Source organism: Crinia signifera, chromosome 3 (assembly GCF_055691185.1).
Source record: "Crinia signifera chromosome 3, ASM5569118v1, whole genome shotgun sequence".
NCBI lineage: Eukaryota > Metazoa > Chordata > Amphibia > Anura > Myobatrachidae > Crinia > Crinia signifera.
Window position 1 is genome coordinate 304,429,029 of NC_139219.1, and position 25,155 is coordinate 304,454,183.

At 44.9% G+C, this 25,155-nt stretch overlaps 2 protein-coding genes across 2 annotated transcripts in view; one reads left to right on the forward strand and one right to left on the reverse strand.

Annotated features, from left to right (window-relative positions):
- Positions 1 to 2,524: 2,524 nt before the first annotated feature.
- The window catches only part of NBAS (NBAS subunit of NRZ tethering complex), a 540,465-nt gene continuing 517,834 nt past the window's right edge, over positions 2,525 to 25,155 (reverse strand). Inside the window, exon 52 of the mRNA XM_083178566.1 lies at positions 2,525 to 3,858. Coding sequence (XP_083034692.1) covers positions 3,583 to 3,858 — 276 coding nt within the window. The 3' untranslated portion in view covers positions 2,525 to 3,582. The remainder of the gene's footprint in view (positions 3,859 to 25,155) is intronic.
- On the forward strand, positions 19,824 to 21,248 carry LOC146062428 (uncharacterized). Its single transcript, XM_083174573.1, has 2 exons — positions 19,824 to 20,270; positions 20,346 to 21,248. The coding sequence occupies exons 1-2, from the start codon at positions 19,824 to 19,826 to the stop codon at positions 20,904 to 20,906; spliced, it is 1,008 nt and encodes a 335-aa protein (XP_083030699.1). The 3' UTR covers positions 20,907 to 21,248.

Here is a 25,155-nt window from a genome sequence, read left to right on the forward strand (position 1 = left end):
GTGTCCCACGGGGAAGAGCCTGTGTAATATCGTGTCCGGTTCTACCGAAACTTCGGTCGTTCCAAGGTCAGATAATTCAGACATCAAGCAAAGTGGAAAACAAAATACCTATGGGCAATGAGGAAGGATCGGGCAATGGGGAGCACTGATGGTTAATTGCCATGGGTCTGGGGTACTTAGAACAGGGTAAGATGGCAGGGGAGGGGTAATATATAGAGTTGTGCAGTTTTGTTTAATTATTAGTGTCATAGGGGGGTATTCAAACCCCACCGCTATTTCCAACGGAGGAAACAGCGGCGGGTGCCTATTCAATGCTGTTGTTTCCGACAGCATTGAAAAGGCAGATTGAAAGAACGGACGCAACATTGGCAAAAACGGACGTGGATTGTCGAGATCAAATCTCAACAATCTACAATGGGATGTTGCTATGGGCAACCAATCAGAATCATCTACTTATTTAACACCTTCTAGAAGACAATAGATAGTATCTGATTGGTTGCCCATAGCAACAGCCCATCTGAAATAGAACTCCCATCTTTTGCTAGGTACACACCAGAACAATCATGAGCAGTTTGTATGATGGTCGCATGATCTGTTGGAACACACGATCTGCACACGATCTGCATAAGATCTGATCACAATCTGTACCCAGTTGAAGGAATCGCTTACAAATCCTGACTGTAGCAGGTAGGATCTCCAAAACAACCAAATGACCGGCAGGGATGCGCATTGGATTGGAATCGGTTCTAAAACATGCAAAAACATGCCCAATTTACATACAATCGGTCGAAATTGCATTGAAATTGATGGGATTGAGACCAAGTATATAGATTATTGAGGTTTTTGCTAACCTCCTCATAGAACCCTAGTAGATTAGTTTGGCATGAACGATTTTTCATGAACCCATGTTGGTTAGTACTGAGTAGACGGTGATGATCTAAATATTCCTGGATACCATCCCTTAAAAATCCTTCAAATAGTTTACCCACAATTGATGTTAAACTAACGGGTTTGTAATTAGCGGGATCTTCTTTTTTTCCTTTTTTGAATATTGGCACTACCTCTGCTATCTTTTGGTACTATACCTGACGATAGTGACTTGCTAAAGATATAATGTAGGGGGGTAGCTAGTTCATCCCTTAATTCCATTAATACCCTCGGATGAATCCCATCTGGCCCTGGTGATTTATTTGTTTTGAGTTGCTTATCCTCAGTACTATTTCCTTTGGCGTGAAATCCACAATGAGATCTGGCTTATTTGTCCCGTTTGTGGTAAATGTTCGTTCCACAGTCTGCTCTCCCTTAGTAAATACTGATGAGAAGAACTCATTTAACAGTTTTGCTTTTCCCTTGTCCTCAGTAACACTTTTTCCACTAGTATCAGTTAGTGGGCCTATGTTTTCCTTAATTAAATGTTTACTATTTATGTATTTAAAAAACTTCTTTGGGTTGGTTTTGCTTTCAGTGGCTATGCACTCTTCATATAATATTTTAGCTGCTTTGATTACCCCTTTACAAGTTTTGTTTGATTCTTTGTATTTTGCGAACGCCTCCTCATTCAAGTTATTTTTATAGAATTTAAAGGCTCTGGTTTTATTGTTGATAGCTGACCTTACTTTTTTGTCCAACCATGGTGGCTTTTTTTGTTGAATTTACCTTTAGTTACTTTAGGAATGTATTCAATAGTTAGTGAATCAAGCACCTTTTTTAGAGTATCCCACATTTCCTCTGCATTTTTTCCCTCCATAACAGTTTCCCACCCAGTTCGTATTTCTGAAGTTTAGTATTTTTGCAGATCCTTTTTGCAGTTTCCCGAGCGTGTGACGTGATGACATCACACGCATAATGGAGAAGCTGAAGAAAGAGAGAGGCAGAGAGCCCAGCAGACACTGCTGCTTCCCCTGGCTCCGACACATCCCAGGCCCTCGCCGCCCATCCTGTACACAGTAGCCAATAGCCGGCTCTGTGTACAGTCAATTAAATCAGTGGGGGGATTTGTTGTCTCTGTCATGGCCATCCCCACGTCGCGGCTGACTCGCCTCTGGTGCTCAGGCAGCGGCAGGCAGCAGCATGTCATTGCGCCGGGCAGGTGCCGGCGCCCACACAGACCCCGCTGCTGCTTGCTCCCCCAAGCAGCAGCAGGGGCTGCCTTACAGTAGTTACGCCACTGAATAGTTCTTAGGACATTTTTAGATGCAGGCCCATAAGGCCGTTAATCCAGCGCACCCCCAGTCCCTATCAGCTCCTACCTCCAATCTCTGTCTTCACAGCTCCCTCTCTCCATATACAGCAAGTTTAAAACAGATCAGTGTCAATGGAAAAAAATTGCATTCACAAAGGAGCCATTTGGTCCGTTGAGTGGCCCCTAGTGGTAAGTGGCGGTACTTCATCTCATAGAGTAGTAGTTAGCATTTTATATCAATAGATAGCATATACAGTATACACATTAGTGATTCTTTTCATGCACTGTAAGTACAATACTCCCAATCAATAAAGTTCTTAAGAGAAAGACAACAATGTTAAACAAAATGAAAATCCTTAATCTTTTATTGGGTTGTTATAGTTTAATGGATTAACATAAAAATATCACTATGGCTTTTCAGTTTGTCATTCCCTGGGAAAGCCGGCAAGATATTCGCTGCCATAAATATGCAAATGCGTGTGACACAGTGATGCACCGTCGTATTACCCAGGACAGCGGATGGAGTCAGGAGTTCTCCTAATCAGATGTCAGAACAGCTTAAACAAACATCAGATAAAATGGTTTCACCGCTCTATTACAGGTAGCGTTAGAACTATACAGATACCAGATGATGTGAGAATATTAACGTGTCCTCCCTGACTCCATCTCATTATATGACCCTTTATAGACTGTTGAGTTGATGTTATTTTTTTAGACTGCTACTTGAATTCAACACTTGCCTCTCCGTTCTCTTTTAACTCTGTATTTCTTTGCAGCATGTCTATAAAAGGACACGTTTCATACGTGTCTATAAGGGCTTTTGCAGATAAACCCAATACAATGGACTCTAAAAATAGGGATCACTAAAATGGCCAGAATTCCGCACCGGCTGATGAAACACGATTGCTGATATACGTTCTGGCTAGTCCCAACATCTGTTTTTCATTGATGCTCATGTGAACATTAACCCTAAGGCCATTGTAGGGACTAAGGATCCCTGTTATTAATTTACTTTTAGTGACAATTTTTCAGAAAATGGATAATGGGCCACAGAAAGTCTACAGAGTATTCACCGTGTATCTTGTGCCAACCCAACTTACGCTAAGGGACATATGTAATTGTGTCCCAGTTCGCCAAAGGTGCAGAACGCTGACTTTTTTCTCTAAAGCGACAAACACTTGTAAATGATTGGCACTTTAAAAAAAACTGTCTGAGTTCAGCCGGCATCCCACACCTCCGGCAAACTCGGACGCAACTACAAATGCCCCTAGATATCTGTTTAATACAGGGATTTAATGATGCCTACGGTTAACACACCATTCATCCAGAGGATGCGGAAGACATTTGTGTAAGTTACTATTCAGGCATCGGATGCACAACATATGCCGTACTGTAAGTATCTACAGCCAGCGTTTGAGACTAGAGAGGGCAGAGGTGAAGGTTCGGAGAGCGGGATGCGTCCCCCTGTAAGACATCAGAAGTGATCCGGCTTCTGCTTGGTAACCACAGTCATTTAGCTGCTTAGCCATCTCTTCCACATCCCACTGGCGATCCTCCTGCCTGGACAGTAAATGGTTAACCAGATGAGGGTAGTAGACGGTGCCGACGCATTTTGCCAGTAACTTGGCGTCCAGTAGCAGAGACAGGATTTCAGGGTCGCAGTTGGCGTCGTTGATCTAGACAAAAAGAGAAGATGGGGAAAGATATGCATGAGTAAGACGGCATTTAATACTGTATATATCCTACACTGTGTACTGCTGAAGGGACAGGGACAAACCTGGGGACTATAGGACTCCTACACTTAGTTACACATCTCTTCTGTCTCTGGGAGTCAGTGCCGTATACAACAGTAGGTAGTAGCAGGGAAAGCGGCACAAATCACTGATACCTTACAGCACGGGATAAGTTAGAGATGAGGACATTGTATCAGGCACAAGATATGTCCTGTATGTGATGTAGCTGCAAACACATAGAACACATTATAAATGTAAAGTTACTATACAGCTATACCGGTGGTGGGCCACATGCAGTCCTCCGTCCCTGTGGTCCTCAGCCACTTCCCCCATTACTGTCAGATTATTTGTTATTCTGCAGTTGAAACACTTGCTATATACTGTATGTCCCCTAGTGTGTTTTACTGATAAGTGTCTAAGGCAGGCCTGGCCAAACTGTGGCCATCCAGCTGTTGTGAAACTACATATCCCAGCATGCCTTGCCATAGTTTTAGTATTCCCTAATAGCAAAACTGTGGCAAAGCATGATGGGATTTGTAGTTTCACAGCTGGAAGACCATAGTTTGACCATGCCAGGTCTAAGGTATAGTTTTATTACTGAGATGAGGGGTAAGGGTTTTACCGGTACTTGTGTATTTTCACGGCGCCCGATATATCGGATAATATTGGCTGATATATTGGATGCGATATCGGCCGATATATCAATGCGATCCGAACCGATTTTTGACCTGTTCATAACCCCACTATCCACTACACATGGAGTTCATTTTATATAGTGTGGCGAGCGCAGTAATCCACGGATTACTGCGCTCGCCACACTATATAAAATCATTATGAACAGGTCAAAAATCGGTTCGGATCGCATCGATATATCGGCCGATATCGTATGTGAATGCGAGTCAGTTGGAATCAGGGCCTATGTACATGGCCTCCAAAATAAATAGGAAGAGAAGACATGGCCACTGCTACGTAGCAATCTGAACAAAAAGTCTGCTGCCCACTAATAAACACTATGTTGTAACTTCCAGTTCAGATTAAGGGACCGATTTGGGCTTTCGGCCAGGCGGCATTTACTTCTTCGCTAGGCTGTGAACATACTCAGCCTAGCAAACCGGTCTGAATCAGGCCGTAAATACACTCATCTGTGCACCATTTTTATTCTTAGTAAACGTCCTAAGGGATCGTGTTTTTTTTTTTCCGCCTTATGTTTGTTCCGTGCCCCTTTTATCCATTGTCCTGCCCTGTGTGAGACTTTTATTTTTAGCAAATGTCTGTAGGGATCTGTATGTGCACAACGTACTCCGTGCCCTATTTATTCTTTCTAGGTTGAAAGGAAAAACATTAAGAAAATGAGTGTTCTGTGGCGTAGCATATAGGAACTGCCCCCCAAGGTGCTTTCCCAGCCTTTGTCATTTGCCTTTCTCTCTTTCACAGGATGCTGGAAAGAAATAAATAAGCCTAGTAATTACAATGTCTTCCCAAAAACAGATTAATTCATTTACAAACTCCTCAGGGTTCCCGATATTAGATTTTTAATTCATTTGGTTCGTAAATGATTTCGACAAGCAATTTTAATAACATGTAAATTAAAAAAAAATATGTCACGGGTTGAGAGAATGAATGAATGTTTCTTTGTTTCTCACTTAATTTGTGTAAAGTTTGGAGAATCAAACACTTTAACATCTTTTGCTGTAGAAATGTCCTTTGGTTCAGGGCCCTAAACGCGTAGGGTGGAACGAAACGCTCTCCCGCATGTATAATAACGCTTTCAAATATAGAAATTTAGCAGAAAAGTACTACAGTATGTAATCAATTACGCTTATTAGTAAGCAACGTTTGTAGTGATGAAAAATGTTCTTTTCATCAGGACTTTTATTTTAATTGCAATGTCACGGACGAGCCCCCAATCTCCTCTTCTGAGAATGCGCGGAAGCTCAGTTTAAGCTTTCAGCTCACCGATAAACAAGAGCGTGTTTCCGCTAGTATAATATTAATATAACCCAAAGGCTGTAATTCATAACGTTTCTTACATAACTGACATCACACACATTCACAAAACATCACATAAACAGCAACCTTTGAAGCAGTATAACACCTTAATTAAGTCGCCAGTCAGTAATTAAAAACAGGTATCTAAAGTTAATATCTAGTGATAAAGATCACAATGATTCGGCAGATAAACCAAAATGCGCTACAATTAGCTAAATCAGTGGCTCTCAACCTCGGTCCTCAAGTACCCCCAACAGTTCACGTTTTCCAGGTAATCCCGGCGGGTGCACTCATTAATCACTGACACATTTTAAAAGATCCACGGGTGGAGCTAATATTTCCCTTGTGATTCTGTGTGGAGATCTGTTGTCAGCATTAACATGGATTTACCAAGGTTGCATACACGGACCACCATTAAGGGAGACACAATGGCCTCAGAGTTTACTAATACTAGTCAGTAAATATTCTGTAACCATTCAGCAAGTACTATTGTTAAGAACTGAATAAATATAAATCCCACAGATTTAGGACAATTGTCGAAAGACAAACCTTTAAAATAGAGGAATACAAGTTATGGACAGTTGGTAAATAGCAACTAGGCTGGTAGAATACATACTAATCATATACTGATTTTGTTCTGTGCAGGACAACTTTATAATTTATGAGATGTGATAATATGAGACATAGTTGGAATTCCTATTTTCACAATGCCGGTGATCAGAAGCCCCTCACTGGCATCCTGACAGAATCCCAACAGCCAAAATCCCAAATGTAAGTATGCTGGGGAGGGTTAGAGTTAGATTGTGGGAGGGGAAGGTTAAGCTTAGGCAGTATGGGAAGGTTTTGGCACTAGGGTTAGACTGTGGGAGTGGTTAGACTATGGGAGGGGAGGGTTAGTATTAGGCTGTGAGGGGAGTGGCTAGGCTGTGGGAGGGCAGGGTTAGAATAGGAAGTTCATACTGCTAATTTGGTATGGCTATTAACGATCAATGATTCAAAATCATTGATACTGTAGTCTATGCCTTATGTTGAATACTTTTGTCATTGACGGGGAGAATCAGATATTTTCCCCTCACTTAAGGCACAAAACAATCTGATGTTTAGTTCCTTTCTCACTACAAGATGCCAAAACATGGAGCCTAGCCCAACCCCGCCTCCTAATGCACCCATAAAGCCCCACCCCCAGGCTCTGATTGGTCTGCAGGTTAGTGACTAGTAAAGCAGGGATGAACTTCAATGGGTAAAACCCTTGCATATGGTTTTATACCATCAGGGTAACCCACCAATGGTACCACTAACAGTGACCATCGATGGTTAAGCCTCCGTTCCTACTGCTAGTCCAGCACTCTGAAAGGGGGAGGAGCTTCCGCCCTCTGAGGATGCAGCTCTGTGTGAGATGATGAACAGAACGAGATTCCAACCCGTAGCCATCTCAGTCTCCTGCACCCTGTCTGCTCGTACTCACAAGGGGTCGAGCCAACTGGGACCCTCAAACTATAAGTGGAACATCAAACACTGCTGTATATACAGCAGCCTAACAATTACCTGCCTTTTACAAAGTGCTGACAATCTAATGCGAGCAGCTCAGGCAGTGAAAAATGAAATATATATTTCTACAGACTTGCACAGTAAAAAAAAGGTTAATGAGAATGTACGTGGAACTGGCGCATAAGCCTCTGATCCATGTCTATATTGCCTACAAATAAGATGAATCGTTCTGGCGGAACACAGTCAAATGAATTATACTGTATTCAGCATAAAGCCTTTGTCTCATACAACGGCAGGGTTCTTCTAAGGTCTCTCTATCGCAAAGTAAAAGAAGTGGAAAATAAAACTTCCATTACATAGATCTAGGAGGGTAAGGTGGGGATGAAGCCGGTTCCTTGTTTGCTTCAGATACAAAGTCTGAAAACCAAGGTGAATATTCAGAGATGATAAGGAACAGCAAGCAGCATTGGCTAGGGTACGGTAGAATGGGGACAATGTATTGTAAGCCTAGAATAATACTGTACATACTGTACCTATACACACAAACATCTACAGCAGGGATGGGAAACCTTCGGCCCTCAAGCTGTTGTTGAACTAACATCCCAGCATGCCCTGCAACAGTTTTAGCATGGTCAAATAGCAAAACTGTTGCAGGGCATGCTGGGACGTGCAGTTCAACAAAAGCTGGAGGGCCGAAGGTTCCCCATCCCTGCTCTACAGGGACTGAATGGCCAACAATGGCAGGTGCTAAGATGTTTCTCTACATTACATTTTATATATATATATATATATATATATATATATTTTGAGATTGGAATGTAGGATCCTGCGCTAGAATACAGTCAACTAAAAGTCACCAGTATACCCTTTTGAGAAAAGGACCAAGCACCAATGGACCAAGATAGACCTGCAGCACTCTCTCGATGGTGAGCCTCTGGAACCCACAGAGGAGATGGATCTATAGAAAAATGTGGAGAGAGAGGCGCTTCATGGTGTATTAAACGAGTAACAGTTTAATATGAGAAATAAACTTCTCCACGATAAAAGAGAGTCAAAGACTCGTACCAAAAAGAAGGGCACTGTGGACTGGGTACCACACGATTTTACAGTAATAAAACCAGGCAAGGCTGCTCACGGTTCATCCAGACCCGGTAATCCGATAACGACCTGTGGAGGGCTGCACGGCTGGCTTGCTGTACCGCAATCGAGGACGGGACGGACCGCTGGAGACAGGAGCAGGATCAGCTGGAAGGCACGTCGTAGGCCAATATATATATATATTATTTTATACAGATGTATCTGCGCTTATTGCTGCCACACCTATCGCCATGTGCACAATCCGTGGCGTAGAGCGCGGCACCACCGCCACGCTTCTGTGTCTATTTGGCTCCTGCGGCTCATAGAAACGCATTGATCAGCGATGGTATTGCGTAGCAATTCCATGCCACGGGTGCAAATTCAATGCAACAAAAGGGCACGAACAGCCGTATCACAAAAACGATGAGCGCGGCTATATCTGTATATTAGATTATACATATAAAGGACCTGATTGTGATGGATCAGTGAAAACAGACGCGTTTCACTTATGCATGTGTCTAAATCACAAAAAGCGGCATATGCACACGCTGCCTGATGTATCGAAAGTGGCAGACGCGCATGTCTGGTCGGCCACTGAGTGGCGAATATCAGGGCACATGGACTGGCTGCTTCTGACGGTGTCAACGGGGTAGATGTATGAAGCGGTGATAAGGGAGGAGAAGTGATCAAGTTCCTGGTACTTTATCACCGGCCAATCAGCTCATGACTATCCCTTTTTAAACCCAGCCTGTAATGTAACAGTCAGGAGCTGATTGGCTGGTGATAAAGTACCAGGCACTTTATCACTTCTCCTCCCTTATCACTGCTTCATACATCTACCCCAGTACAGTACGTGCCTCTCATGCTGTCCCCCTGCTGTCTGTTTCCTCCACCGCCACTGACCCCACCGCCGCTTCCGAGGAGAGGGGAGCGCTCAGCGCATATCTCCTTCCCCTCACTGTGTCCCTGTGACTGGGCCGTGAGCCAATCGTACCTCGCAGGCCCACGAGCTCTGATTGGTTTGTGGGCCAGGTGCCAATCAGGAGCCGGCCTGCAAGCTCTGATTGGCTGATGGCCCAGTCACAGGGACACAGTGAGGGGAAGGAGAGATGCGTGATGCGCTCTCCTCCCCTCTGAAGGGAAGTGGCGGCAGGGTCAGAGGCAGAGACAGACAGGAGGGCAGGCTGCGGAGGTCCCGGAACGCCGTTCCTGATGACGTAATTTAGCAAAAGAGCTTCAGGAATGGTGTTCCGGCACAAAAATATCCCTGACTATAAAATAGAATAAACTACTATTATAGACTGTAACTGGCGCATCAGAGGGGCAACTGTTGGCCGTCAATGGCCTAATATGATCATTTAATCGTTTTTGGGAGGGGGCGAGGGTCTTGATTTTCCTGAGACACTTTTTATGGATTGTTCACCACTTGTTCACCAATGATCTCTCTTATGTTACTTTTTCAGTCTTTAATTTTAGTGACTTTGCCCCCTCCTTATTGTTCTAGAGCAGGGGTGGCCAAACCGGTCCTCGATATCTACCAACAGTCCACGTTTTCCAAATCCTAACTGGTGCACAGCTGTAGTTCATTACTAACTGCCACATTTTCAAACCTGTTGCATTTGTTCCTACTATAGATCCACATGGTGCCTGGGATAAATGAACTGTTGGTAGATCTTGAGGACCGGTTTGGTCACCCCTGTTCTAGAGATTCTCATTTAAAACCACTGCTTTCCCCCTAAGAACACTTTAGGCCAATGTGACTATCAGCCACATGACCTCTGACATATACCTGGGCAGCTTCTCTGGATTACGGTATCGTCGTTATACCGCCTGTTCAATATTTAGTGGCCGCTTCTCTGAATTGTTGTTTTTGAATGACTCTCGGTATGTGATACGCAGTATAATATCTGGGGAAGTTCCATTTCTGAGAGACATGAGCTGCATTGGTATTTGCAAGAATGTTTAATTATTAATACATTTCTAACAAAGGGAATGAGAGTGGAGAGACTTCGGCATCAGGAATAAAGAGATGTCAGCCTGTGAAATGTTACAAAGCAGCGGAGGAACACTGGCGATTAGATAAAAATACAAGCACGTCTGTCAGATGTTAGCAATAGGAGCTAATAAAAGTGGTAGACACATAATATCCAGGTACCTCCACAATGCCTTTGGCTGCATTTACCACCCAGCTAAGCCTGTGTTGTACCTCTTATCACTGTATTCTGTGTGATCTTTGGGGAAGGGGGGGGGGGGGATGTGTACAGTATATCAGAGATGCATGCAAGTATCTGGCTGTAACTTAGGAGCCTGTTGTTCATAACGTTACACACTGTGTAGACAGCCATGTTGCCACCGTAGCCAAAGATCGGCCTACCAAGGTCTCAGCATTGCCGGTGTTTTGTACTGGAATTCAGCATACTGCTACAGGAATCATACCCTAATTCTGCAAAGACCCTCCCCAGAGAATGTTTTACAATGCAAGTCAGGATTTACAGATATGTCCTATCTAAGCGAAATGGGATATAGTTTATGCACTCAGTTTTAGCATTCTCTATTGGCAAAACTGGGATGTGTATTTCCACATGAGCTGGAGGGCCGCATTATGATCACCACTGCCATACCTTCCAGCTTCTGTTGATGTGAAGTAGGGACACTTGTTAGGCCTGGACAAACTAGGTTTGGCTCAGATACATTTCTTTTTTGTTGCATGCAGGGTAAATACTCCCTGCTTTTGTATGTAGCGTTATTTTTTTCAGTTTGGACACGCCCCTATCATAGCTAGCCAATGCAGTGCAACATGGTTTCACCCAGGTGCCAAGTTACTGTCTCTTTTTGTCTTGCTCCCGACTCTGAATCCCCCCAAAGCGGGGTTACTATACTAGGCGCACAGGAGGCAGCAGTTATTGCGTCTTTGCAGTATGACGCAGCCATCGCCCAGAATCAGGTGCAGAGACCCACTGTTCATTTATCTGTAACTACTTACAATTGTACTGAATGGCTCTGCAATCAGACAGAAGACACATCCGCAGCAACTGTGAGATTAGGAGGAAAGAACGGGCCCTGTGCATGTCTGCGTGTGCGTGTGCCAGCCGTGTCACAGGAAAAGTGCATCACATTAATATCCAAGAGAGCCTCGGGATCCATTTTTGTTGGAATGGAAGAGCCGGCACGGTTCTCAGTATCAGCAATTCCACACTAGCCTTTTTAACTATAAACATCCATAAAGCTGTCAGCAGCCCCTAACAAATGGCTAAATAATACATGGTATCAGCAAGTGGCCTGCATCTAACACACAGCTATGGTGTGAGGCTCTGGAGCACATCGGTAAATCAATACTCTATGATTTCCTTCTGCCTGCTCTTATTTGCTCTTGTTCCACCCAATACAAACAAGGATGGGCTCCTGTGATGTATAGAGGATATTCTGTACATTTCATTCCTTGGTAAATAAGCCAGCTTAGGAGAATGTCAGTGGTGCAACACCATTGTCTGTATACACTGGAGGCACCGTCCTTGGGGATGCACCAAGAAACATAAGGAGGCAGAGTATAAAACCATCGGTAACAAGGTGACAACAGCCATTTAACAGACTGTAGAGGTATCCATGGCGTTGTAGCCTACAGCAACTGGTGACAGTTCATAGAGAAAAAGGGGTGAAGTAGTCCCAAGGCGCAAAGCCAGAATCCTGCTGCCGTACAATGGAGAGTGAGGATCACCAAAATCCTCTTGTAGTCGATATTCTTGGAAGAAGCAAAGTGTAACAGGCGCTGGAATCTTTGTTTATCCCCTTAAAGACGCAGTCATTTATGGACGTCTCATATGTGGTAAATGTATAAAAAACCTATGCCTGTCACATCTGTACCCTGGAACTGCCTGGCTAGTGGTGGGTGGTCACGCATCACTCCCTCAGGTAATTCCTCCTGTTATTTTACCATCATTGGGACAGATTGTCTACATGCACCCAATATTTGTTCAAATTAAATAAAACTTCTACTGAGACAACTTTGCTTTCCTCCTTTTTGGGATCCACTGGGACGATTTGGAGGTTTCAATATACAAGACCCTACTCAGTCAGTGGACCTAAAGATTCCTTTATGTGAGTACGGTACGAGCACTCAGCTTCTAACTTATCACCAATTGTGCACAGTGGTGTCCCAGCGAAAGAAAAAACCAAAGATACCTTGATGTGTCTGCACATTGATCACTTTGTGTGAGTGAGGGTACGGGAATCCATCCACTATATCTGGACCCCATCTCCCCCATCTCTGTCAGCATTATAGTCATTCCACTAACACATGCTTTTTGCTTTCTTTTATACATTTACCACATATGAGACGTCCATAAATGACCGCGTCTTTAAGGGGATAAACAAAGATTCCAGCGCCTGTTACACTTTGGGTTCTTCCAAGAATAGTGACATCACTTAGACCAGAAGAGGAGTAACAAGTCATGTCACACGAGTCATGTCCCGCGAATCGCGGGAGTCACGCAAATCGTGGGAGGGGGCGGTGGTCCGCAAATTGCGCGCGGGGGGGGGTGTGTGATGTCGCAGGGGTGTCGCAGGGGTTCTGCGAATCACAGGAGGGGGGTCGCGGGGGTCCCGGAGGGGTGCTGGCAGAGGGGGGGGGGGTGCAGGAGTAATGGTGGATGGTGGCTGTGGAGTAATGGTGGATGGGGAGCGTGTACTGTAGCCCTGGCTGGGCGGGGGGAGGTGATGTCAAGGGGGTGGAACGTTATACACATGAAAACGTTATACACATAAAACACTTGTATTTTCCCTAGGGGGGCGGGTTTGTGTATGCCGCTGGGCGGGAATGTTAGCTACACAGGGGATGAGTGACAGATCCTCTACTGCTCCCTGCGTCAGTAATAGTGTGTCCACACGGTTCGATATGGCTTCCGATGTTGACGATATCGTCAACATCGGAAGCCATATCGCATACATATCGCATACAGATTGTATGCATTGTAAGGGCTTCCTAGCCCGATGCGCGCTCCCGTTTAAGGACAGATCGGAGGGGAGATAGAGTGGGCAGCACACTCTATCTAGCACAAATCTTAAGCATATCGCATGCATCGTATGTGCCTTGCGATATGCTTAAGATGCGATGTGCTAGACGATTTCCAGGGCCCTGTCAGTCATCCTGGTGCCGCCCACTTCTATCCAGTCCCGGGCGGGAGAACACACAGCAGCAGCATTTCCTGTGCGGATCTGGAGCCTGGAGCAGCAAGTCGGTAAGTACAAGCGTTAACCACTGGCCACCAATGTATGGGGAGCATTAACCCACTGACCACCAATGTCTGGGGACTCATTTTTAATAATACAGGTGGCGTTTTAACCACTGCACCACCAATGATCTATATAGGTGCAGATTTAACCACTGCACCACCAATGAACTATATAGGTGCCGATTTAACCACTGCACCACCAATGATTATTAGCACATATACATGCATGTACTGTACACCAGCAATGACCATTTGCATATATACATGCATGTATATGTTCTAATGTACCCACTGGACACCACCAATGATCATTTGCATATGTACATGCATGTACTGTATATGTGCTAATGTACCCCCTGTACAGCAATGATTATTAGCATATATACATGCATGTTTATGTGCTAATGTACCCCCTGTACAGCAATGCATATTAGCATATTTACATGCATGTATATGTGCTAATGTCCCCCCTGTACAGCAATGCATATTTGCATATTTACATGCATGTATATATGCAAATGGTCATTGCTGGTGTACAGTACATGCATTTTTTTGTTTGGTTGCAAAAATCTTTTGCAAGCCACATGGATACCTGCTGCACACTGCAAGCAAACGGGTGTGGCTCATCTATTACAATGCATTAGGTAGACAGTCATTAGGTCGACCCCACTAGGTCGACTTGCAGGAAGGTCAACCTGACTTAAGGGCGTCATGAGAGAAGGTCGACATGGATGTAAGGTTGACATGAGGAAGGTGGACTGGTCATAAGGTCGACATGCAGTTTTTCACCCTTTTTTTAGCTGAATGTCAACAGAGTCGACATGGACACAGTTGGCAATGAGAATCGGACCCTCGCATTGCTCGCTTCGCTCGCCACAGCTTAAAAAACTTCCTCCATGCCCTAGTGCAGGGATCGCCAAGCCGTCGCTTGCGAGCGACCGGTAGCTCTCCGGGTGTTATGCGGTAGCTCACGGCGTCACTTTGTGGCAGGAGGTCAAATGTGCAAGATAGTGACCTCCTACCGACGTGTATTGGTTCCTCGCTCGGAGGTAGGAGGTCAGAAAGTGACTTCCTGCCGCTCCACGATTTTGCGGCGTGAGGTGACTTCCCAACAGGAGATTACACGCCTTCACCCCCATGCCGTTGCCGCCACCACCTCCCATAGCTGGTAACTGTCAGTTTGCTGTTGTTTTTTTAAACTGTGCAGTGCGCATTTGCCTGTGACTCCCATCCGAATACTGCTTTCACTGCTGTATAATGGGCATCATGTGTGGGACATATGTATGATGGGCATCATGTGTGGGACATATGTTTAATGGAGCATCACGGTGTGTGACATATGTTTAATGGAGCATCATGATGTGTGGCATATGTATAATGGGCATCATGGTGTCTGGCATATGTATAATGGAGCATCACAGTGTGCGGCATATGTATAATGGGCATCACGGTGTGTGGTATATGTATAATGGAGCATCACGGTGTGCAGCATATGTATAATGGGCATCATGTGCGTGTGGCATATGTATAATGGGCATCACGGTGTGCGGCATATGTATAATGGGCATCACGGTGTCTGGCATATGTATAATGGGCATCACGGTGTCTGGCATATGTATAATGGGCATCACGATGTGTGGCATATGTATAATGGGCATCACGGTGTCTGGCATATGTATAATGGGCATCACAGTGTGTGTGTGCCATATGTATAATGGGCATCACGGTGTGTGACATGTTTAATGGAGCATCATGGTGTGCGGCATATGTATAATGGGCATCACAGTGTGTGTGCCATATGTATAATGGGCATCAGGGTGTGTGGCATATGTATAATGGAGCATCACGCTGTGGGACGTTTGCATAATGGAGCGTCACGTTGTGGGGCATATGTACTGTATAATGGGCATATGTATAATGGGCATCATGTGTGTGGGTTATGTATAATGGAGCATCACGGTGCGGGGCATATTTATAATGGGCATCACAGTGTGCGGCATAGGTATAATGGGCATCACGGACTGCACTATTGGGGTCATGTGTATCTGGCACTGCACTATTGGGGGCATATGTGTTTCACACCTCCATTTTCCATGGCCGCACCCCATGTGGCTACAGCTCTGAGAGCTGACCATGCCCTCATATTGGTAAAATGGGGGATGTAGATTGCAGGAGTTCCACGGTAGTAGGTGAACCCTCTAATTTTGGCAGCGTGCCTACGGCATGCACAGATGTCTCCTCTCCTCTGCCTCGTGTTGGGAGGTATGTTTGTGACATATTGGACATAGCAGTGTGTGGCATATTGTGTCTGGGGTTATTGCAGTGTGTGGCATAAGGTGTCAGGGGCATTACGGTGTGTGGCATAATGTGTAAAGGGCATTGTTTTGGATATTATGCAGATTTTTTTCCGTGTTTTAATTCTGTAGCTCTTTGGGCGGTTTATTTTGTCGCGAGTAGGTCCCGCCCCAAAAAAGGTTGAAGACCACTGCCCTAGTGGATATTAGGCCATGAAATACCGCCTGTCGGCACTTGTCACCTCCAAAAACAGTAAAAAAACACCATGTCGACCATATGACCAGTCGACCGTCCTCATGTCGTCCTTACATCCATGTCGCCCTAACATCATGTCGACCTTCTCTCCTGGCGACCTTATGTCAGGATGACCTTCCTGCAAGTCGACCTAATGACTGGCTACCTAAATGCTTTCTAATAGATGACCGTTTCCCAAACAAACCGGCCCCTATTTATTGGAAATTTACTAAATGGCATTATTTATTTATTTACAGTGTCTTATATAGTGCGGCCTTGTGTTTGTCTGTGACCTGACACTCATCCAGCCACGGCGTCTTCACTCGAGGCCCAGGTGGCAAACGAAGTTGGTGTGTGGTGCGTGGTGCTTGTGTGCGGAGCGTCTCTGTGTTGGTAAGTATTCGCTCCCCACTGGCCACCAATGCATGCATTTGTTCCCCACTGAATACCAATGTATGTATTAGCTCCCCAGTGACCACCAATGTATGTATTTTCAACCCACTGACCACCAATGTATAGCAGGGGTAGAAATACAGTGGATAACTAGGAGGAGGCCCAATTCAGTCTTGTGCACCACATATCGCTGACCAATTTCATGATTATTTATTTGTTCACAGACGAATACTCCTGATCCGAGAACCAGGACGTCAGGAGACCCTAGTTGCATAGTGGGCAGAGGAGGTGTCCTGAACCAGGTGCGACAGTGCTAGCAAAACACACCTGAGCAAGCGCTGCTGTGGTTGCACAGAAGAGCAGGAAGCAGAGACTCACTGCAGCTGGGGTAAGTCATTGTGGTTTTGGAACCTGCACCCCTGCATAAGCACAATAACTTTCTCTCTATCTCTCTCTCCCCTCTGTCCCTTTCTCTGTATCAATGTTTTTCTCCTTTTTTCTCTCTTTCACTCTCTCTCTCTCTCCGCCTCTCCCTGTATCTCCCCTGTTTTTTTTCTCCCCCTTCTCTCTCTCCCCTCTCTCTTGTTCTTCCACTGTCTTGCTCTTTCCTACTGTCTTGCTCTGTCTCTCTCCCCCTGTCTCTGTCTCTACCCCTGTCTCTGTGTGTACCCCTGTCTCTGTCTCTCCCCTAGGGCCGCATTTTTCAAATAATATTTGTTGGAAATGCCCCGAAACCACCCATTTTCGGGGGTTAACTGCAAATATCATGTATCACCCCAATGTTTCACCGGGAACTCTCCGATCCCTGCTGCGATCCCCCCCTGCAGCGCCTCTGGCCGCATCCCCCATAGGTTTATATGGGGGATGCCAACCTGGCCGATGTATCAACATTGGGGAGCCTGGCTTTGCACCCCTGAGCTATCGCCATTCTGGGATGGTGATAGGCCATTGCAGGCAATGGCTACATATCGCATTACCCGTGCAGGGCAGTACGGTGAGAGGGGTTGGCGGGGGACAGCACATAACTGCGCATGCGCTGACACCCCCCCCCCCCTGCTTCTGGGTTAGGGATTTGCAGGTCCCTGCAGTCCCATGGATGATACATCCCGGTGATAGGATCGCATTTTAAAATACGATCCTTGCCAGCAGCCTGGCCTGCCATCTGACTGAGACGCGCGTGCGTCTTACGCGAACGCGCGTCTCAATCTCCGTGGGCGGGCCAACGGGAACCCTGTCCGTCTCCACCTCAGGGAGACCGACAGGGTTAGGGGGGGTGCGGGCAGGTGGCGGGGACCCCGGCTGACCTGGGGAAGCGCCTGGAAGCAACGTACTTTAGGGGACGCGCGCGCGTCCCCTTCTCGTTCTAGATATGGGGCTGGCGGGGGATGGCGGCTGGCGTCGCCATTCCCATCCCCTGCCAAGATGAGACCTGCCCCATCTGTATGTAACCTTAGCCACATGGCTGTGTGTTTTCCCTGCCACACATGTACAAAGGTAGCAGGGCATGCATTTTGAAACGTTGCCTTGTTACGCTATACCTTTTTGTTATACAGAAATGCAATCGTTTGAAAGGATGTGTATTTATCGTAATATTTTTATGTTTTCCAGAGCTATTTGTCGATCAGATTCGAAAAATAATGGCATCAACATCCTCACGTGTAGCAGCCATTGGTAATTTTTGATGAAGTCTAACATTTTAATTTTTACAAATGAATGTGTTTTGAAAATTGTATTATGCTTCCTGTCTTTTGCCTTTAATGTACACATGTTTTTCGATGCATTTGTGCACAATGGGGGTTATTCTGTTGGATTTGCAAGGCCGCCAATTCGCAGCCTTGCAAGACCAACAAACCCCAGCCTGTCTGACCACCTGTCTCCCCCTCGCAATGACACAGCCTGCAAATGTTGCTGGGTGTTGCATGTTGATGCATTTATTTATTTCTGCATTTTGTAACATTCAGCAGCTCTTAAACATGTCTATTTTCAAACTTGCCCCACTTGCTGGGGCCGATGTTTATGTGGTACTGCAGAAGAACATTGGGCGGTATTCAATGTGAAAAAGCAGCTTTTCTGGATACAGACTGCCCATCACATTGCACTGCCACCTTGCACTTTAAAAACGACCAGACACTTTTTATTGACGCACCAGCACATTACCTGTGGACTTTTCTACAGTAAGCCATCTGCGGTGTGGCCGCAGGACTTCACATGGGAGTATAGCCCACCGCAACCTCATTTCATGGTGAGAGAGAGTCTTCATTTATTTGCCTGGTGTAACCTTTAAGAAAACTGAAAGCTGCCCTTGGACCATTTGTAATTATTGTTCTATGTGCTTTTTTCGCTTACTATTCTGTCACATTTTTGACACAATAAATCTCTAAATGTTTATTGTGTCCATCACATCTTTTTAAGGGGGTTGCGCTATCATCCAAACAAATTTGTTCTTTGAACCAATTGTAAAACACCAAACACTTTATTTAAAAAGTTCATATTCCACTTCACCATAAAAAGATAGCGATTGCTACTCTCTGAATCATGGCGAAAAAAACCTTGAAATGTATTCGCCATCTGGTCATTGAATAGGGTGATTCAACGTTTTTGTCAGAACTTCGCCTTACAGCACAAAATCGCCATAAAAACCTGGCGAATCAGCCTCATTGAATGCCGCCCATTGTGTTTTGGCCATTACTGGTGGCGTTTTGATTACATCTGGCACTGCTGGTGCCTTTGTGATTGACTTAAAAATGTATGCAGCAATTGAAACCCTGCACCTTTGATAGCTCCACTCACATTGGCGACCACTTCTGCCCCGTCTACACTTCCAGAACTAATTTTGCTTAAATAATAGCTCTTGATCTGTAGGATGGGTACTTATGTATTATCTGGACTCCCATGTTAAATGCACCCCATTTTTTTCAGAGCCCTACTATCCAAACACGCATGGTGTTGATTTTATATAGTGTGGTGAGCGCTGCAAGCCACCGTGGCCGAAGCGTGGTGAGCGCAGCGAGCCCCGCGAGGGGACGCGGTATCCTAAGAAAAACGGGAGTCCAGATATTACATAAGTACCGTAGGATGTTTTAATTCAGCAACAACTGTACAGGCAAATGTTCTTCTTTAATTTATACATGTTATAAAAAGGAATTACTGTGTAGTATTTTATATGTATTTTAAAGATGTAATTCTTCATTTCAATTAACAAATATGTCTTCATTTTTACTTACAGATAGTGGTGCTGATGACCACAGCGCATACTGGACTGGATTTATTAACTTGTATAGGAGCCACGAATGTCTGTGGCGTGTCCGAAGTAAGGACTATTCAAACAATGTCAAGCGGAGCATTGCTTATGAGGACCTTGTCAACTACTGTAAGGAGACAAACAGCGATGCATCAGTGAAATTGGTCAAGAAGAAAATCTCCAACATGCGAACAGTGTTCCTCAAGGAGTACAAGAAGCATTTGGAATCGATGCAATCAGGTGCCGGGGCGGATGAGGTCTACAACCCGTCGTTGTGGTATTATGACCTCCTTAAATTCACTGTAGAACAGCCGGCGAAGACAACATCCGTGAGCAGTGCTAGATCAGTGTCTCCTCCTCAGCCTTCACCTGCCAGTGTGGAGGTTGAAGAGACAAGGAGTCCTGATCTAGTGAGTATATTTAATTTTGACAAAAAAAAAAAATTCTAGCGTGCAATATATTTCATTGTTTTCTTTTTTTCACAGGCATTGTGTCCGGAGCTGGGCGAGGATTTGACATCTTCCGTGCACCGGGATCCCCAACAGGATACAGCGGACGTGGAGGAGCCATGCCCTACTCCTCTTCTTAGAAGGAGGAAGGCCCCCAAGAAGTCCGCCCCGGTGCAGCCCAGCCATGAACAATTTTTTATGCGGGCTGATGCATTTCTTAGTTCCCAGTCGAATCCGGATGCGGTGTACGGGCAATACATTGGCACCGAGGTTAAAAGCTTGGATGAGGATCAAAAGCGGCTTTTTAAAAAATTGGTGGCGGATGCACTGCACTATGCGACGGGCAAGAAATTGACCGAAACATGTGCAGTGCTTCCGTCAACCACCCCTCATCCAGCAGTTATGCCTCAACCCACATTTCACCATCCCCGACCCTACTTGTATGCGCCGGGAAGTCATCAGCCTTCCCATACTTATGCGCCGGGTGCCCACATGTCCAATCCCCCCATGCAAGCTAGTTCATCCGGTGGGGCATTTTCAAAGCTCCTGGAGTCCGAAATGACTCCACAGGATGAATATAGGTTGCAAAATATGTAGCTCTAAATTTTACGTCGGTCTAAAAAGTTCGTTTATTTTATGTTTAAAAAATTGTTCATGTGGTTGTCTTTGTTAGCTGTTCTATTGTGAATTTGAGGTGGTCTACGGTCCCACACGTTCGGGTTGTAGACCATATTCCACCTGGCCACCTGTTGCATCGATTTCAATGCATTCTTGTACTTCTTGACAGAATGCTGGTTGCATGTTGGAGATTTATTATTGTACCGTTATCACTGATGCATTGTCTTTTTGTCTCCTTACACTCTTGTTGACAAGGTTCACATATGCATTGTTCTGCTTGACATTGTATATGGTTTTAATCCTTGCTTCGGACACATTTGTGGCTCCTATATGACTTGTGAATCCAGTCCAGTATGCCACATATTAATGTCATATTTGATATTTATTTTTTGTATCTAAAGTAAAAATTTAAATTTAACATACTTGTGTTGTGTTTTCATTAATGTTTAGTTATTGTTTTCTCAAAGATTAATGTTATGTTTGTAACAATGCTTTCACAGGTACAGTATTGCTGTGTACACACGGTGCAATATGATTGCTAGCGATATATTGCTAGCAATATATTGGCAGCAATCATATTGCTCAGTGTTTCCTTTTCATCAGCGATGAAAAGGAGACACTGCTACGGGACGGAGGGGGAGTGCAGCAGCAGCAGACGCTGCTGCTGTCACTTTGAAGGGAGGAAGGAGGGAGCAGCGGCACAGGGCTGGGGAGATCAATGCTGATCTCCCCGGCGCTGACCTCCGTGAAGGGAGGAGGGAGGGAGCAGCGGCACTGGGCTGCGCTGACCTCCCGGCACAGTGATTGCCGGGGAAAGCCGCTGGTCGCAGGAGCATGCTCCAGCGACCAGCAACCAGCAGGGACTGCACACGGGAGCGCGCAGCTGGCGATTTATCACTGGCAATATGGTCGCTCAGCGACCATATTCCCAGCGATTTCACCTAATATTGCTCCCGTGTGTACACACCATATGTTATATGGTGGCTGTCATGCAATTTGAAAGGGACTGCAGTACAATTTGATTTCAAACTTCCAAAATTTAAAAATTTTGGAAATGGTGAAATCACTCTGGACCTTTCAGAATGTACTTGTTAACCTTTTCATACAGCAGAAATCATGGTAATAAGTGCATTTTGAAACGGACATTTCTAAGTTATGTAGAAGTGATTCCATAGCATTTGAGAGGTAATAGAAGACACTTTACAAATACATTCATTTCATGGTGTGACATCATTACTGATCATTTGGAGGTCTGCTTAACCCTTTCCCGACATTGCCTTTTAAGGTAATTTTTTTTTTTTTTTTCCTCCTTGTGTTCAAATAAGCGTAACTTTTTTAATTTTCCGGCTATATAGACACATGAGGGCTTTTTTTTTGCGGGACAAGTTGTACTTTCTAATGGTACCATTTACTATACCGTATAATATTCTGGGGAATCAGGAAATAATTCAATGTGGGGTAAAAAAAAAAAAAAACGCAATTCCACAATTTTGCGCTGGTTACGGTTTTTTTGGAGTTCATAGTTCGTTTAAAATGATGGGTTATCTTTATTCTATGGGTCGTTACGATTCCGGTAATACCAAACTTATATAGTTTTCGTTACATTTTACCACTAAAAAAAAAAATAGAAAATGTTACGGTTTTTCGAATTTGCGTCGCGTCGCCATGTTCTGCGGCTTATAACTTTTTTATTTTTCCACCTACGGACCTGGGTGAGGGCTCATTTTTTGCGGGCTGAAGTGTACTTTTTAATTAATACCATTATGGGATATGGGCGACTTTCTGATCTCTTTTAGCTATTTTTTTTTGGGTAGGCGATGCGACCAAAAAGCGTAGTTTTGGCGTTGGGGATTATTTTCCGTTTACGCCTTTAACCGTGCGGGATAACTAATGTTATATTTTAATAGATCGGACTTTTAGGAACGCGGCGATACCAAATATGTTTATTTTTTTTATTATTTATTTATTTTTATTTGGGAAATGGGGAAAGGGGGGTGATTTGAACTTTTAATATTTTATTATTTTTTTTTAATTTTTAAACTTTATTTTTTTTTTTTTTTTACTTTTACTACAAGGCCCCCTAGTGTACTTGACCACTAGGGGGCGCGATCGCCTGTACTAGGTTCAGCCATAGAGCTCTATGGCTGAACGTAGTGATTTTTTTCACTTCCTATTACATCCTGCCTGAGGCAGGATGTAATAGGTATGAATACACGGACAGCACAGGGGTCTACATTAGACCCCTGGCTACCATGGCAACCGATCGGCACCCTCCGATCGCGCTGCGGGGGGCCCCGATCGGCGCCGGAGGGGGGCGCCCCCCCTCCGATCAGCTATTTAAGCACTGCGGGCGCTTTGCCCGCGGTGCTTAAAGGGTTAAACGGCCGCGATCGGCGAACTCGCCGCTCGTGGCCGTGAGAGCAGGGACATGGCTGTAATATACAGCCATTACCTGCTCTCTATCAAGCCAGCTCACTCCGTGAGCTGGCTTGATTCACCCCCAACCGACATATGACGTAAATGTACGTCATATGTCGGGAAGGGGTTAATGCAACTTTTGTAACGTAGGGTGAGATTTTATAGGATGAGAGATTCAGAAAGAGAGATTTGGTGAGAAATCTCTTTTTTTTTTTTTTAAAGCGGCAATCTCAAATTCAAACTGGTTTATCAGTGTAAATAGTTCCCGCTTTCAAAAAACTGGAGTTTTCTCACTACATCTCTCACTTTCTGAATCTCTCATCCTATTAAATCTCACCCTTAATGTAATTTTCAACCCTGCATAGACTCTCAACTTAAGGAGCCCACACACGCACCGATCCCGGCGTGCGTTGTGGTCGTAACTAGCACACATAGCATCGCATCGTTTTCCTTGTGCATACGATGTGCATGCGATGCTCGAAAAAGCTAGTACAAAAAGTATGTGCAGCACATACTTTTTGTACTTTACGATGAGGTGCAGCGGGAGCGTGCACCCCATCGTACAGCATTGCACCGCCGGCAACAGTGCGTGTGTGGGCACCTTAAGTTCTATTATTGTACTGGTCCCAGATCTCCCAAACTGCAGAACCATTTAAACACGAGTAAATTCCTATCCCTTTTCTATAACTTCCTTGCATCAGTGAACCCATTATGTCCCTTTTCCATGAAGCACACATTTTTTTGGGAAAAACATTTTTTATTTATCAAACATTTTGAGGTTATAGTTTGAATACAATTGTTTTGGTTTTGAAATATTATATGAAATCACATTTTAAAAAAAAATCCACATAAACATAAACTTTTCACAAAACATTGATGTTAAACTGTTAAACAACAAACAATGAAATAAGAGTAAAAACCGTGTCTGATGGCTTGATCTGTTGTTGGTTGTCCAAACGCAGTCCACTGGGTAAGCATCCGGGTCTCCGTGATCTCCATCCAGTCCAGCACGAAGATGCAATGTCCTGGTATCCCATCAGCAATCCAGCTCATCAATGAACATTCCTGCCATGGTTTGCTCCTACATTGTCCAGTAATGTTCTAGAGTCCACCCTGACCATCAAAGTTTATTCTAAATACATGCCGCAAAGTTAGTTGTCAATGGTTGACCAAACGCAGTCCACTGGGTAACCATCCGGGTCTCCATGATTTCCATCCAGTCCAACACAAAGATGCAATGTCCATAGATACAAATAAGGAACCCATTAGCAAGTTTATGTTTGGGCTGTTTGGGCTCATTACCATATGTTTATACCCCGCGTTTCATGGGGGTTCCCATGCAAACGCTGGGCGTACGTATGGTAATGCGGCCGTGACGCACGTGTAGGGGGCGGACATATGACATTGCCGGATGTCAGCTGCCGGCCCAGATCCCTGCTTTTGCACGGAGAAATGGCCGTGTGGTCTGAGGTTGCGGGAGCTGGCGGACCACTCGGTCCTGCATTCGATGGTCTGCGACCATCAAATGATGGGGGAGGTTCCAAGAGATGGAGGAGGTGTATCTGTGAGAAATCCACTCGTGCTCCGTACGGTCAGCGGCTTACCGCATTCGGACGGAGTAAGCGATCCATACAAAAGGTGGGGTTTAGGACGCACGGTCCTGCCCGCATATTCGCCTCCGTCCGCACCGACCAGAATAAGGCGCATAGTGTGCCAAGCTCAGTGCAGTACATAGCCTGCAGCATGGCGAGTGCAGTGAGCCATGCAAGAAGACGAGATTACAAACATAGACACGTTAACAACATTGAAA